Source organism: Gopherus evgoodei, unplaced genomic scaffold (genome assembly GCF_007399415.2).
Source record: "Gopherus evgoodei ecotype Sinaloan lineage unplaced genomic scaffold, rGopEvg1_v1.p scaffold_32_arrow_ctg1, whole genome shotgun sequence".
Lineage (NCBI taxonomy): Eukaryota > Metazoa > Chordata > Testudines > Testudinidae > Gopherus > Gopherus evgoodei.
In genome coordinates this window covers 3493094-3505319 of record NW_022059994.1, presented here as the reverse complement: position 1 = coordinate 3505319, position 12226 = coordinate 3493094, and the positions used below count along the sequence as shown (strand labels likewise).

Genomic DNA, 12226 nt, shown 5'->3' with positions numbered 1-12226 from the left:
GACTTCGTTACACATTTCTTCCCACAGTCGAAGCAGTTATGCGGTTTCTCTCCTGTGTGGATTGCCTGATGATTAACAAGCTTTGACCTCCGTATGAAACTTTTCCCACAGTCCAAGCACTTATGGGCTCTCTCTCCTCTGTGGACTACCTGATGATTAACAAGGTCTGATCTCCGCTTGAAACTTTTCCCACAGTCCAAGCAGTTATGGGATCTCTCTATTGTGTGGATTGCCTGATGATTAACGAGGTCTGATCTTCGCTTGAAACTTTTCCCACAGTTCAAGCATTTATGAGGCCTTTCTTCTGTATGGACTACCTGATGACTAAAAAGGTTGGACCTGTATATAAAACTTTTCCCACAGTCCAAGCACTTGTGAGGTCCCTCTCCTGTGTGGATTGCCTGATGTCTAAGAAGGTGTGACCTCTGCTTGAAACTTTTCCCACAATCCAAGCACTTATGGGGTCTTTCTCCTGTGTGGACTGCCTGATGTTTAAGGAGGTGTGACCTCCGCCTGAAATTTTTCCCACAGTTCAAGCACTTGTGGGGTCTCTCTCTTCTGTGGATTGCTTGATGCTTAATAAGGTTTGACCTTTGTATGAAACTTTTCCCACAGTCTAAGCACTTATGGGTTCTCTCTTCTATGTGGCTTTCTTGATGTGAAATTAGTGCTGACTTAGAACTGAAACATTTCCCGCACTCAAGGCATTGAATGGGCTTCTCTCCAGTGTGGCTTCTCCCATGGTCATTAAGATCTGAGTGGCTAGTGAAGCTTTCCCCATGGTCCAAGCATTGAAGGGGTTTCTCTCCAGTATGGAATGTCTGAGGTGTCACAAGTTGTGATTTTAAAATTAATCCTTTCCCAGATTGGAGGCAGTGCCAGGGTGTCTCCTCCTTGTGATTTGCCTGCTGCGCTCTGGGATCCTTGTCTCCTCCCCCACCATTAATAGAGTCATCCACTTTCTTCCTTGGGTGATTTCCCACAAGCATTTCTGACCTGTGCCAATTTCCCGAGGCTTCTCTCTGATCCCAGCATTGGGAAAAATTCCCTTTAGTTCTTTCCAGAGACGTCCCCTGTGATTCCATTTCCCTGGACACTTCCTCATGATGATTCCCCTCCTCATTCTCTCTCCCTCGCTCAGGACCTACGGGGAGAGAGACAATCCAGACAGGAGTCATTGCGCTGGGGAGAAAGAGGAATAACACTGAGGCAAAACCCAAGTCAAAGACTGAGCAATTGGATTCTGCCTCCACATCCCACCCAAACACTCACAGGGAAGGAAACTCCTGCAGCTAACAGGATGGGTGGAAAGGCATGAGTGATATCTGCTGACTACAACCCTGCATGAGAGGAGGAAGAACTGAGGGCATTACTCACACCATATTTTGGGATTCTTAATTTTTGCCTTCATTCTCCAGATGGTTTCTGTGTCAGTTCTCACCTGTGCAGGCGCATTTCACAAGCCTTCTTTCCTCCCAGGCCGGGAGATCGGGCCCCCATGGCTCTTCCCCTCGTTCCAGCCGGGTGATCAGCTCAGGCTTGGGAATGGGAAATCCTGCGCAGAGGGTGAAATCAGACCAGATCAGGGTGCATGGAGCATTGGTGGAGTATTTGTCATAAAGGACATTCCGTGAGTGGAACCTGTCCCTGTGCTCTGCTGGAGGAACGTGGAATCCAAGTGGACGGGAAAACGGTCACTGAGCCCCCTTGCGCAGAGGAAGTTGTCTGGGGAGGTGACTTAAATTTTACTACACACTCACTAGGCGTTCCCAGGATCTGTGCGCTCTGGGAGCCTTGCTGACTCACACACAGCTCTGGACTTAAACCCCTGCCTCTTTCTAACCCTGCACAGCCCAGAGCCCTCCCCAGGGCTGGAGCTATTCCCAAGGAGGGAGGTGAACAGGGATTGTGTGTGCAGCCAAGAAACAACACAGACAGGACAATGCTGGATTTATGCCCCTTTGAAAGCTTGAGGGGTGGGGATGGTTTAACTGGTCCATTGGGTATTGATAGCCATGTCCCACTGGAGGGGACATGGAGATGCAAGTCTCTCTCACACGGCAGCTGTGCATTATGGAACCCACTCGCCTCTGATCTAACTGACCAGGGAAGAACCTGACCAGATTCAGACATGCAGACCCCACGGCTTCTAATAACTGAGGGGATGGGACTCCCTTACCCAGCGAGGTCACCGTCTTGTAGTTCTCCTGCATGACGTCCCTGTAGAGGGCTCTCTGAGCGGGGTCCAGCAGAGCCCCCTGCCCCTGGGTGAAATACACAGCCACCTCCTCAAAGGTCACCAGCATCTGAAACAACAAGAGTCCCACACTCAGCACCTGCTGCCCCAGCCACAATCCCACTAGTCAAGTGGGAGGAAGGATAAAGAAATGGAAGCTCTGGGAGGGCCAGAGTAGCAGAGTCTCACCCCCACTCTGCTCAGAGCAGCCAGGAGGCTTCAGGGGGTGGGAGAAGGTGAGAGCTCCTTGTCCCCGCAGCACACGGAGTAGGGCAGGGTCTGCTCATTTCCCACACACCTGCCAGACACAGGCTGATACGGGAAGCAGAGCTCTGAGCCAGAGACGGGAACAGGAATCCCAACAGCTTCCCTGCATATTTCACAGTAGCTTCTGGCTAGTGGGGTCAGGCTCCAGCACTGGGAGCCTGGAAAATGTTCCCAGCCCTGTGCAAGGGGGTTAAATCCTGTTTGAGAAATTGGGGAATGTCCCGTCTCCCCTCCCCCATCACCAATGGGCCCACTCAGAAAATCAGCAGGTTTCTCACACCCTGTCTCCTCCCTGCCTCTCCCTCACCCTGCCCCGCCCCTCTCTAAAAATCCCCTACCTGAGCTGGCTCCATCACAGCCATTTCCCTTCCCTCTCCTCTGGAAGATGGGCCGATCTGGAGTGAAATGTGGACGTGATTCCTCAGCCTGTCGGGGCGAGAGAGGTGACAGGGGAGGTTACAAAAGGGGCTTCAGTCCATGTCACACCCCATTTCCACCCAGCCTCCTCAGACCCTCCCATTAACAGCATCTCTGAGCCAAATGCTAGAAAAAGAGCAGAATCAAAGGGGCTACTTTTAGGGATTGCCCCCCATTGCAGTGTAAACCCCTCTCCCTTGGCAACAGCCACAGCCCTCTGGTAGCACCACCTGAAGAATGAGCAGCCCTGGACTCCCCCTGCAGCCCCCGGGGACAGGCAGGCAGAGGCTGATCCCATTGGCACATCCACACTCTCCCCCTGCCATAGCCAGCAGTGACTCTGGTCTGACTCTGGTGTGGCTGAGATCGGAAACCTGCAGGGAAATCAGACCAGGGCCCCGGGCAGCCCCCAACACTCAAGACACACAGACCCCATCAGCACGAATGTGTGTGACAGTAACACACAGGGAGCAGTGTGTGGGTGGGGGGCTGGGTTTTGCCTTGTAGCCTCTGCGCCCTGAGGGGTTAGTTCCCCACCTTGCCCCCCATCACTCCCAAAGCTGGGGGCACCAGTTCCTGGAGAAGAGAGTCTCTTCGCCCCTCTGCACTTGTGTCCCATGGGGCAGAGAAGCTGCCTGGGGATCTCCCCCTCCCGCCATCTCCTCTTCCCTCGCAGTGCCCCCCACTCACATCTTCCCACATTCCAGCCTCGCTACCCTCAGCCCCACAATCCCACCGATACCCCCGCATCGCCCCATCTTCCCTTCAGTGCGCCCCCGCCCCCATCCCAGCCTGCCCCCCGCAGCCCCAGTATCCGCCTCCTGCCCCCTCCCCGTTCCCCCCCCCGCACCTCTTTAGCCTCCGCCTCTGCAGCCCGGGGGTGCCGGGGGGGGGGGGCGGGTCTCTCTCACCTTCCCTCCGAGCGGGGCCCCCCGGGGCAGGGGCCGGGCCGGGCTGGGGGCTCTGCCCTGGGAGAGGCTCCAGGGGAGCAGCGGGAAGGGCCCTGCTGGAGATTCCCCTCTCCCGGCTGCAGCCAGGGCTCCGGGCTCCCAGCACCAGCCGCCGGGGCTCGGGGATCTCGCCAGGAGCCTGGGAGCCAGAGTCACCGCAGCGGCTGCGAGTCACTTCCTGCTGCCGGGCCGGAGCCCAGCGCTCGCTAACCCCACAGCCGCCTCCCGGCTGCTCCTGGGTCCTAGCGCTGCAGGGGACGCGCTGCAGCATCTCTGGCTCCGGCTCCTGTTCCACTCCCAGGCTCTAAGGTCAGAAGGGCCCATCAGGAGCATCTAGCCCAGGGGGTCTCACGACCAAATTTGGTGGCCTCACAGTGTGGCCAGCAACTCTCACTGGTGGCCGCTTTGACACTTTCCCCTATAATCCTAACTAACTGTAGAAGAAGCCAATAAATATGCACACAGGTAAAAGAGGGGGATATTCCTTCTAGTGTGGGGAACTTCTCTGGCTTACATGGCATGAGGGCGGAATTGGCAAGCGAAAGGATCTGAGTCTTTTACTCAGAGGCCTGCATGACCTCAAGGACCCCCCCCCTCCCCCGGACCGCATAACCCCAAGGCTGGGCCTAGGGCTCCTGAGGTGCTCAACCTCCAATCTTGTGATCACCCACAACAGATATCCCCATTGTGGGGTGTTCCCTTCACTCTGGATGCTTCCCTGATCATTACACAGAGTTCAGAACTAATACAGTTTATTAAATAACAAGGTATACAGAAATAAGGAGAAAAGTGGGAAAGATTAAAGGAAAACATGTCACTCCAGTGTGTGTGTCTGTAGAACCACAAACAGCGTCTGTAGGATGAGAAGGCAGTTCACAGTCTGTTCCTCTCATGTCCCAGGCCTCCTGCCCAGGCCATGGCTGTGCTGCAGGGATGCTGCAGATCAGACACTTACTCTGGTGGTGGCCACATGCCCTCAGGCTCTAGGTGGCAGGACCCTTCTTCCTAAATCAGTCTCTTCCTGTCAGGGTTACTTATAAATAAATGGTGATATACCAATCTCCTAGAACTGGAAGGGACCTTGAAAGGTCATCGAGTCCAGCCCCCTGCCTTCACTAGCAGGACCAAGTACTGATTTTTCCCCAGATCCCCAACTGGCCCCCCTCAAGGACTGAACTCACAACCCTGGCTTTAGCAGACCAATGCTCAAACCACACCCAGTCTAGCCTGCAAGGCCTCTTGGCTGAGGGCGTCTCCTTGCCCAGGGTCCCCTTGGGTCACTGCTCCCAGCTCCGCACTGCTCCCGTTTCCCTCTGCCACAGCACTGCTGCTGCTCTGCCTCCAGCCCAACTCTCCCCTTGCCTTGGCACCTCCCGCTCTGCTCTGGCCCAGCCAGCTCCACTCACACAGAGGAGAGGACCCCGGCTGCTGACTCCCTCATTGGCCTGCCTGCCCTGTCAATCAGGCTGACCTAAAGCATTGGCCCCTTTCCATTGTCAGTCTCAGGATCTTGATTTCTCATTGGCCCTTCCCCTTTTAGTGGCCAACTGATTGAGAAGGCCAACTAATGGCCAACTCATTAAGTTGCAGTAAGAGGCCAACAATCCCCTTACACCTATAAACGTGAAAATCATAATTTATTTATTGCTAGCTAGTAAGTCTGCGGCTGTGAAAAAATGTTATTTCTACCTTTGCTAAAATTTTTAACAACTTCTCAACTAGCGACTCAGGTTGCCAACTTGGTAATATTTAAAAATGGACACTCACGCAGAAGTGCTGGAACCTTCCCTGCCCCGCCTCTGCCCCCTGAGGTCCCATTCCTGCCCCAACTCTGCCTCTTCCTCCAAGGCTCTGCCCGCCCTCCACTTCTCTTCCTCCCCTCCCTGGCTAGGTCAGGAGAGATTTGCCTCTGGAGCCAGGCCTAAGAGCTGCAGCTGCCCAGGGCAGCTAGGAGGCAGCCCCAGCTGAGTAGGGTCTAATGCGAGTGATGATCCAGTGCCTCCCCACCTGCAGTAACTCGACTTTGGGTGTCCGGTCAGTAGATCTGACCAGATATTGTCAGGTCCCTTTTTCGACTGGATTTCATGGTTGAAAACCAGGCACCTGCAATAGTGTGCAATAAGTGCTGGGAATGCATCAGGAACAACTTCTGCTTTCTGATGGTGGAGGAAGTAACCGGGGGGCAGATGGGTTAGACTCAGTTCTGACCAGCCGTACGCTTACAAGCAAAGAGATTTCTCTCACCCAAAAGCTTTCAGCAGTCCATGTTCATTGGAAAGCCTTCCAGCTAGGACCACTCCTCCAGCTCAAAGATGCTGCTATTGTCTTTCAAGTGATCTTGCTCCCATGAGTAGAGATGGAGCAGGGGACATAGCCAGAGCCCTTCTTCCCACCCCTTCTTATACTCAGAACCTTTATACTGGAAAAGTCTTTAGTGGGTCATGGGGTCAAGGAACTCCATGGCACAGGTGAGCTCCACACTATGCTAGACATGAATTTTAAGTTTCTTTGTTTACCCCTTTCTTTCCATCGGTGGACGGCCAAATAAGAGTTTTCTAACAGGGACAGTCAGTCCTTTGTTGTCTCTGAGGAGTTAGTCTGTGAGAGTTCTCGAGAACTATGGCATAATTCAGTAACAAATTGGGTTACCCTATGGCTGGGTTTTCCCAGAGAGAGCCTCTTTTTTGAGCCTGCTGAGAGGAGACGCTCTCTACACCAATATTCCACATGAGGATGGGCTACAAGCTGTCAGGAACAGTATCCCTCATGAGGCCACAGCACACCTGGCAACTGAGCTTTGTCACTTTGTCCTCAACCACAACCGTTTCAGATCTGGGGACAACTTATACCTTCAAGTCAGCGACACTGCTACGGGTATCCACATGGCCCCACAGTATACCAACATCTTTATGGCTGACCTAGAACAACGGTTTTTGGGCTCTTTTCCCCTAGCGCCCCCTCCTCTACTTGTGCTACATTGATGACATCTTCATCATATGGACCCATGGGAAGGAGGCCCTTGAAGAATTCCACCAGGATTTCAACAATTCCCACCCCACCGTCAGCCTCAGCCTGGACTAGTCCACATAATAGATCCACTTCCTGGACACTACAGTGCAAATAAGTGATGATCACATAAATACCACCCTATACTGGAAACCTACTGACCTCTATACTTACCTACATGCCTCCAGCTTCCATCCAGGACACATCACACGATCCATTGTCTACAGCCATGCCTCAAGACACAATCGCATTTGCTCCAGTCCCTCCGACAGAGACAAACACCTACAAGAGCTTTATCAAGCATTCTTAAAAAACTACAATACCCACCTGAGGAAGTGAGGAAACAGATTGACAGAGCAAGATGGATACCCAGAAGTCACCTACTACAGGACAGGCCCAACAAGGAGAATAACAGACCATCACTGGCCATCATCTACAGTCCCCAGCTAAAACCTCTCCACCGCATCGTCAACCATCTACAGTCTATCCTGGTGACAGTTTATTCTTAAGCAATTGCAAGAAGGGAACTACAGACCCGGGCAGGGAATTTCCCTTACTTTAGCTAGAGCTCCAAATATAAACAATTGGGGCAAGCCTTTATACCTTTTTTTTTTTTAAATAGACAACGATTATCGCTGCAGTTTGTGTATGCATTTTTGACTGATTTTTTAAATAAGCTTTGTTGCAGTTTACATTTTATTATTATTAAAATCAAGGTCAAAAAACAGCATTTCTGACCATTTCCCCAGCCGCCTAGCACAAACCCTGCTTCTACAAATCTTGCGCTATTAGCAAGAAGGTTAGCCTGTCTTTTACTTTGTCACTTGACAACATAAAATGGCTACTACACTTCCACGCACACCCCTCTTGTGCTTCTAGCACAACAATCAATCTTAAACTTTTATTTTTATTAAACCTTGCATTTTTTATTTTAGATTAAATGGTTTAGCCTCATGGGCTTTGGTTGGCTGCAACAACCATGCATGCTTAGTACAGGAGCGGGGCAGCATTTTGTGCGCTCCCCACAGGGTGCACGGGAGCTTCCGGTTACGCTCCCATCGTGCCGCTGAAGGACCCTCTGCCGAAATGCCGCCGGCGACAGCGGCAATCATTCAGCTGCTCAAGTGACTCCCGCTGCTTTCCGTGGCAAATCGGCAGAAGATCCTTCTTTGGCGGTGCGATGAGAGTGGAACCGGAAGCTCCCGTGTGCCCTGTGGGGAGCGCACAAAATGCTGCCCCCCGAGCGGTCTTGCTGCCTTTCTCGCATTAGATCCACCATACAGCGGAGCATGTCTGTTTGCTCCGCCATGAGCTTGACCATAGCATCCTGCCTGCTCTCATCGCGTGCATCCCTCCTCTCTTCGAGTTCCTGTAATGCTTTACGGGACTCCACAATTGTTTGCCTCCACGCATTCAGCTGGGCCCTATCAGTGCGAGAGGGCTGCATGAGCTCGACGAACATGTCATCCCGAGTTTGTTTTTTCCGTGATCTCTTGTGATGGTGGACTCTGCATGGTCGCCTGTGACGGTGGAGTGTGCTGATGGTCACCAAACAGGAAACGAAATTCAAAAGATCCCAGAGCTTTTCCTGCCCACCTGGGAGTTGCACTGGAGTTGAGAGTTGTTAGAGGGCTTATTCCTTCACCTTCTCACTTCCCTGGTCCTTCTCGCATGAACAGGGAGCAACAATACCCGAAGTCCAAAGGCTCAAACCATTCAATGTTTATTGGGGTGAACTTCCAGCAAGCATCATTCCAGTTCCCTTCCTCAGTGTCCCCCTTCCCAGCTCTGACACCACAGAGACTTGCCTGTGTCCTTGTTCCCATTCCCTGTTCTCATTCCCCCCACTTAGCAAAACACGATTCCAATTCCGCCACCCCGAGTCCCTGTTCCCATTCCCCTCCTTACTTCCTGATTGACTGCAGACTATATAGTAAAACTTGACTTCTGCTTAGCTATACCTTAACCAATCATTTTACTGAAATTTAACTAACCAATCCTGACATACTGTAACATGGTTATTTAACCAATTATATCCCACCATCTTAATTGGTTTGCACTCAACAAAACTAATTATACAGCAGACAGACACAATCACAAAACTAGACAGAGATTATACAGACAAACAACAGGGAAGTGGAGACTACAGTGATAGAACAATACAGAAATGAGGATTTCATACCCCAGCTATTGATAAGTGAGTTCTTGCCAGACAGGATACTATCAAACGAAGTTTCCTTTTACATCTTCTAGGCTCTTCCCTTTCTCTGGAGGTGACACGACTATCAGGACAGGATTGTATTCCTAACAGCCCAATAACTCCTCATATCAATGTGACTAGTTTGGAATGTGAGGATGTGACCATACAATTCCCAGCTTATGGCTGCCTCTGCTGCTTAGCCGAAGGCCTTAGCCTAAGAACCAGGCCTCAGACTGTCACAGTGAGAGGAGGCCCTTACACTGGCAGACAGTGATTCTGATTCTTTCTTCTATACCTCTGTAACTAGCTAAGTGATAAGAATACACCTAAATTCTTACAGTATAGGCCTTTGCAGACAGGCCTGAATATCTATATCCTAACAAGAGCGTTGTCCAGAGCGGTCACAAGGGAGCATTCTGGGATAGCTACCCGAAGCCAATAACGCCGAATTGCATCCACAATACCTTTAACCCAGGATTGCGATCTCAATTTAAGCGCTATTCCACTTGCCGAGGTGGAATACAGAAATCGGATTACACAGCCCTTAAAATAGAAAAAAGCAGTTTGGTCATGTGGACAGAATGATTTTTTTTAATTAACTCGTCTAATTCAGAAATAACAAACTAGTGTACATCAAGCCTGAGTCAACTACATGCAAGCTGTTTAACCCTTTCTTGTCATGTGTCACAGAAGTTTAGATCTTGTGTGGATTCTCCCATGTTTAATGAGGTGTGATCTCTCTCTGAAATTTTTCCCACACTCCAAGCACTTATGGGGTCTCTCTCCGGTGTGGATTCTCTGATGTTTAACCAGGACTGATCTCCGTGTGAAATTTTTCCCACAGTCCAAGCACTTATGGGGTTTCTCTCCGGTGTGGACTGACTGATGATCAATAAGGCCTGACCTCCGTTTGAAACTTTTCCCACAGTCCAAGCACTTATGGGGTCTCTCTCCTGTGTGAACTGCCTGATGTTTAACAATGTCTGACCTCCGCATGAAACTTTTCCCACAAGCCAAGCACTTATGGGGTCTCTCTCCTGTATGGATTGCCTGATGTTTAACAAGGTCTGACCTCTGTATGAAACTTTTCTCACAGTACAAGCACTTATGGGGTTTCTCTCCTGAGTGGATTACCTGATGTTTAACAAAGTATGACCTCTGAAAGAAACTTTTCCCACAGTCCAAGCACTTATGGGGTCTCTCTCCTGTATGGATTGCCTGATGATCAACAAGGCTTGACCTGTGTATGAAATTTTTTCCACAGCGCAAGCATTTGTGGGATCTCTTTCCTGTGTGGAGTGCCTGATGATTAACAAGCTTTGACCTCCGTATGAAACTTTTCCCACAGTCCAAGCACTTGTAGGGTCTCTCTCCTGTGTGGATCCCATGATGATTAACAAGGTCTGATCTCCACTTGAAACTTTTCCCACAGTTCAAGCACTTATGAGGGCTCTCTTCTGTATGGATTACCTGATGACTAAAAAGGTTGGACCTGTATCTAAAACTTTTCCCACAGTCGAAGCACTTGTGAGGTCGCTCTCCTGTGTGGATTGCCTGATGTCTAAGAAGGTGTGACCTCTGCTTGAAGCTTTTCCCACAATCCAAGCACTTATGGGGTCTCTCTCCTGTGTGGATTGCCTGATGCTTAACAAGCTTTGACCTTTGTATGAAACTTTTCCCACAGTCTAAGCACTTATGGGGTCTCTCTTCTGTGTGGCTTCCTTGATGTGAAATTAGTGCTGACTTAGAACTGAAACATTTCCCACACTCAAGGCATTGAATGGGCTTCTCTCCAGTGTGGCTTCTCCCATGGTCATTAAGATCTGAGTGGCTAGTGAAGCTTTCGCCACGGTCCAAGCATTGAAGGGGTTTCTCTCCAGTATGGAATGTCTGAGGTGTCACAAGTTGTGATTTTAGAATTAATCCTTTCCCAAATTGGAGGCAGTGCCCGGGTGTCTCCTCCTTGCGATTTGCCTGCTGCGTTCTGGGATCCTTGTCTCCTCCCCCACCATTAATAGAGTCATCCACTTTCTTCCTTGGGTGATTTCCCACAAGCCTTTCTGACCTGTGCCAATTTCCCGAGGCTTCTCTCTGATCCCAGCACTGGGAAAAATTCCCTTGCGCAGAGGAAGTTGTCTGGGGAGGTGACTTGAAATATTACTACACACTCACTAGGCGTTCCCAGGATCTGTGCGCTCTGGGAGCCTTGCTGACTCACACACAGCTCTGGACTTAAACCCCTGCCTCTTTCTAAGCCTGCACAGCCCAGAGCCGTCCCCAGGCTGGAGCTATTCCCAAGGAGGGAGGTGAACAGGGATTGTGTGTGCAGCCAAGAAACAACACAGACAGGACAATGCTGGAATTAGGCCCCTTCGAAAGCTGGAGGGGTGGGGATGGTTTAACTTGTCCATTGGGTATTGACACCCATGTCCCACTGGAGGGGACACGGAGATGCAAGACTCTCTCACACGGCAGCTGTGCATTATGGAACCCACTCACTTCTGATCTAACTGACATGGGAAGAACCTGACCAGATTCAGACATGCAGATCCCACGGCTTCTAATAACTGAGGGGATGGGACTCCCTTACCCAGTGAGGTCACCGTCTCGTAGTTCTCCAGCATGACGTCCCTGTAGAGGGCTCTCTGAGCGGGGTCCAGCAGAGCCCCCTGCGCCTGGGTGAAATACACAGCCACCTCCTCGAAGGTCACCGGCATCTGAAACAACAAGAGTCCCTCACTCAGCACCTGCTGCCCCAGCCACAATCCCCCTAGTCATGTGGGAGGAAGGATAAAGAAATGGAAGCTCTGGGAGGGCCAGAGTACAGAGTCTCACCCCCACCCTGCTCAGAGCAGCCAGGAGGCTTCAGGGGGTGGGAGAAGGTGGGAGCTCCTTGTCCCCGCCGCACACGCAGCACATTTCCCACACACCTGCCAGCCACAGGCTGATACGGGAAGCAGAGCTCTGAGCCAGAGACGGGAACAGGAATCCCAACAGCTTCCCTGCGTATTTCACAGCAGCCTCTGGCCAGTGGGGTCAGGCTCCAGCACTGGGAGCCTGGAAAATGTTCCCAGCCCTGTGCAAGGGGGTTAAATCCTGTTTGAGAAATTGGGGATATCCCGTCTCCCCTCCCCCATCACCAATGGGCCC

General features: G+C 51.3%; 7 protein-coding genes across 13 annotated transcripts in view; 3 read left to right on the top strand and 4 right to left on the bottom strand.

Moving 5' to 3' along the window:
- The window catches only part of LOC115640738 (zinc finger protein 420-like), a 31868-nt gene extending 19702 nt beyond the window's left edge, over nt 1–12166 (bottom strand). Inside the window, exon 1 of one of the 2 annotated variants that reach the window (XM_030543688.1) lies at nt 12007–12166. The gene's annotated coding sequence lies outside the window, so the exon portion shown is untranslated. Of the gene's footprint in view, nt 1–2431; nt 2489–12006 lie in introns of those variants that run through there. The other variant, XM_030543694.1, reaches the window with a different exon arrangement.
- The window catches only part of LOC115640751 (zinc finger protein 436-like), a 452700-nt gene that overhangs the window by 207214 nt on the left and 233260 nt on the right, over nt 1–12226 (top strand). The gene's annotated exons all lie outside the window — the stretch shown is intronic.
- LOC115640827 (zinc finger protein 300-like) overlaps nt 1–12226 on the top strand; it is a 308757-nt gene that overhangs the window by 144264 nt on the left and 152267 nt on the right. The window lies entirely within an intron of this gene.
- The window catches only part of LOC115640730 (zinc finger protein 260-like), a 341512-nt gene that overhangs the window by 202420 nt on the left and 126866 nt on the right, over nt 1–12226 (top strand). The window lies entirely within an intron of this gene.
- The window catches only part of LOC115640774 (putative zinc finger protein 66), a 687485-nt gene that overhangs the window by 674463 nt on the left and 796 nt on the right, over nt 1–12226 (bottom strand). For both annotated transcript variants that reach the window (XM_030543762.1, XM_030543761.1), the window contains exon 2: nt 11667–11793. In XM_030543762.1, the coding sequence (XP_030399622.1) occupies nt 11667–11793 (127 nt within the window). The remainder of the gene's footprint in view (nt 1–11666; nt 11794–12226) is intronic.
- On the bottom strand, nt 1097–3626 carry LOC115640904 (zinc finger protein 251-like). The gene is made up of 6 exons (XM_030543997.1): nt 3151–3626; nt 2842–2929; nt 2180–2306; nt 2081–2083; nt 1442–1555; nt 1097–1182 (listed from the first exon to the last, which is right to left on the bottom strand). The coding sequence occupies exons 1-6, from the start codon at nt 3216–3218 to the stop codon at nt 1175–1177; spliced, it is 408 nt and encodes a 135-aa protein (XP_030399857.1). The 5' UTR covers nt 3219–3626; the 3' UTR covers nt 1097–1174.
- On the bottom strand, nt 9645–11233 carry LOC115640674 (zinc finger protein OZF-like; the record flags this gene model as incomplete). The annotated part of the gene is made up of 2 exons (XM_030543549.1): nt 9645–10064; nt 10401–11233. Coding segments are annotated over 2 exons (1137 nt in total), but the record flags the coding sequence as incomplete, so codon positions are not given.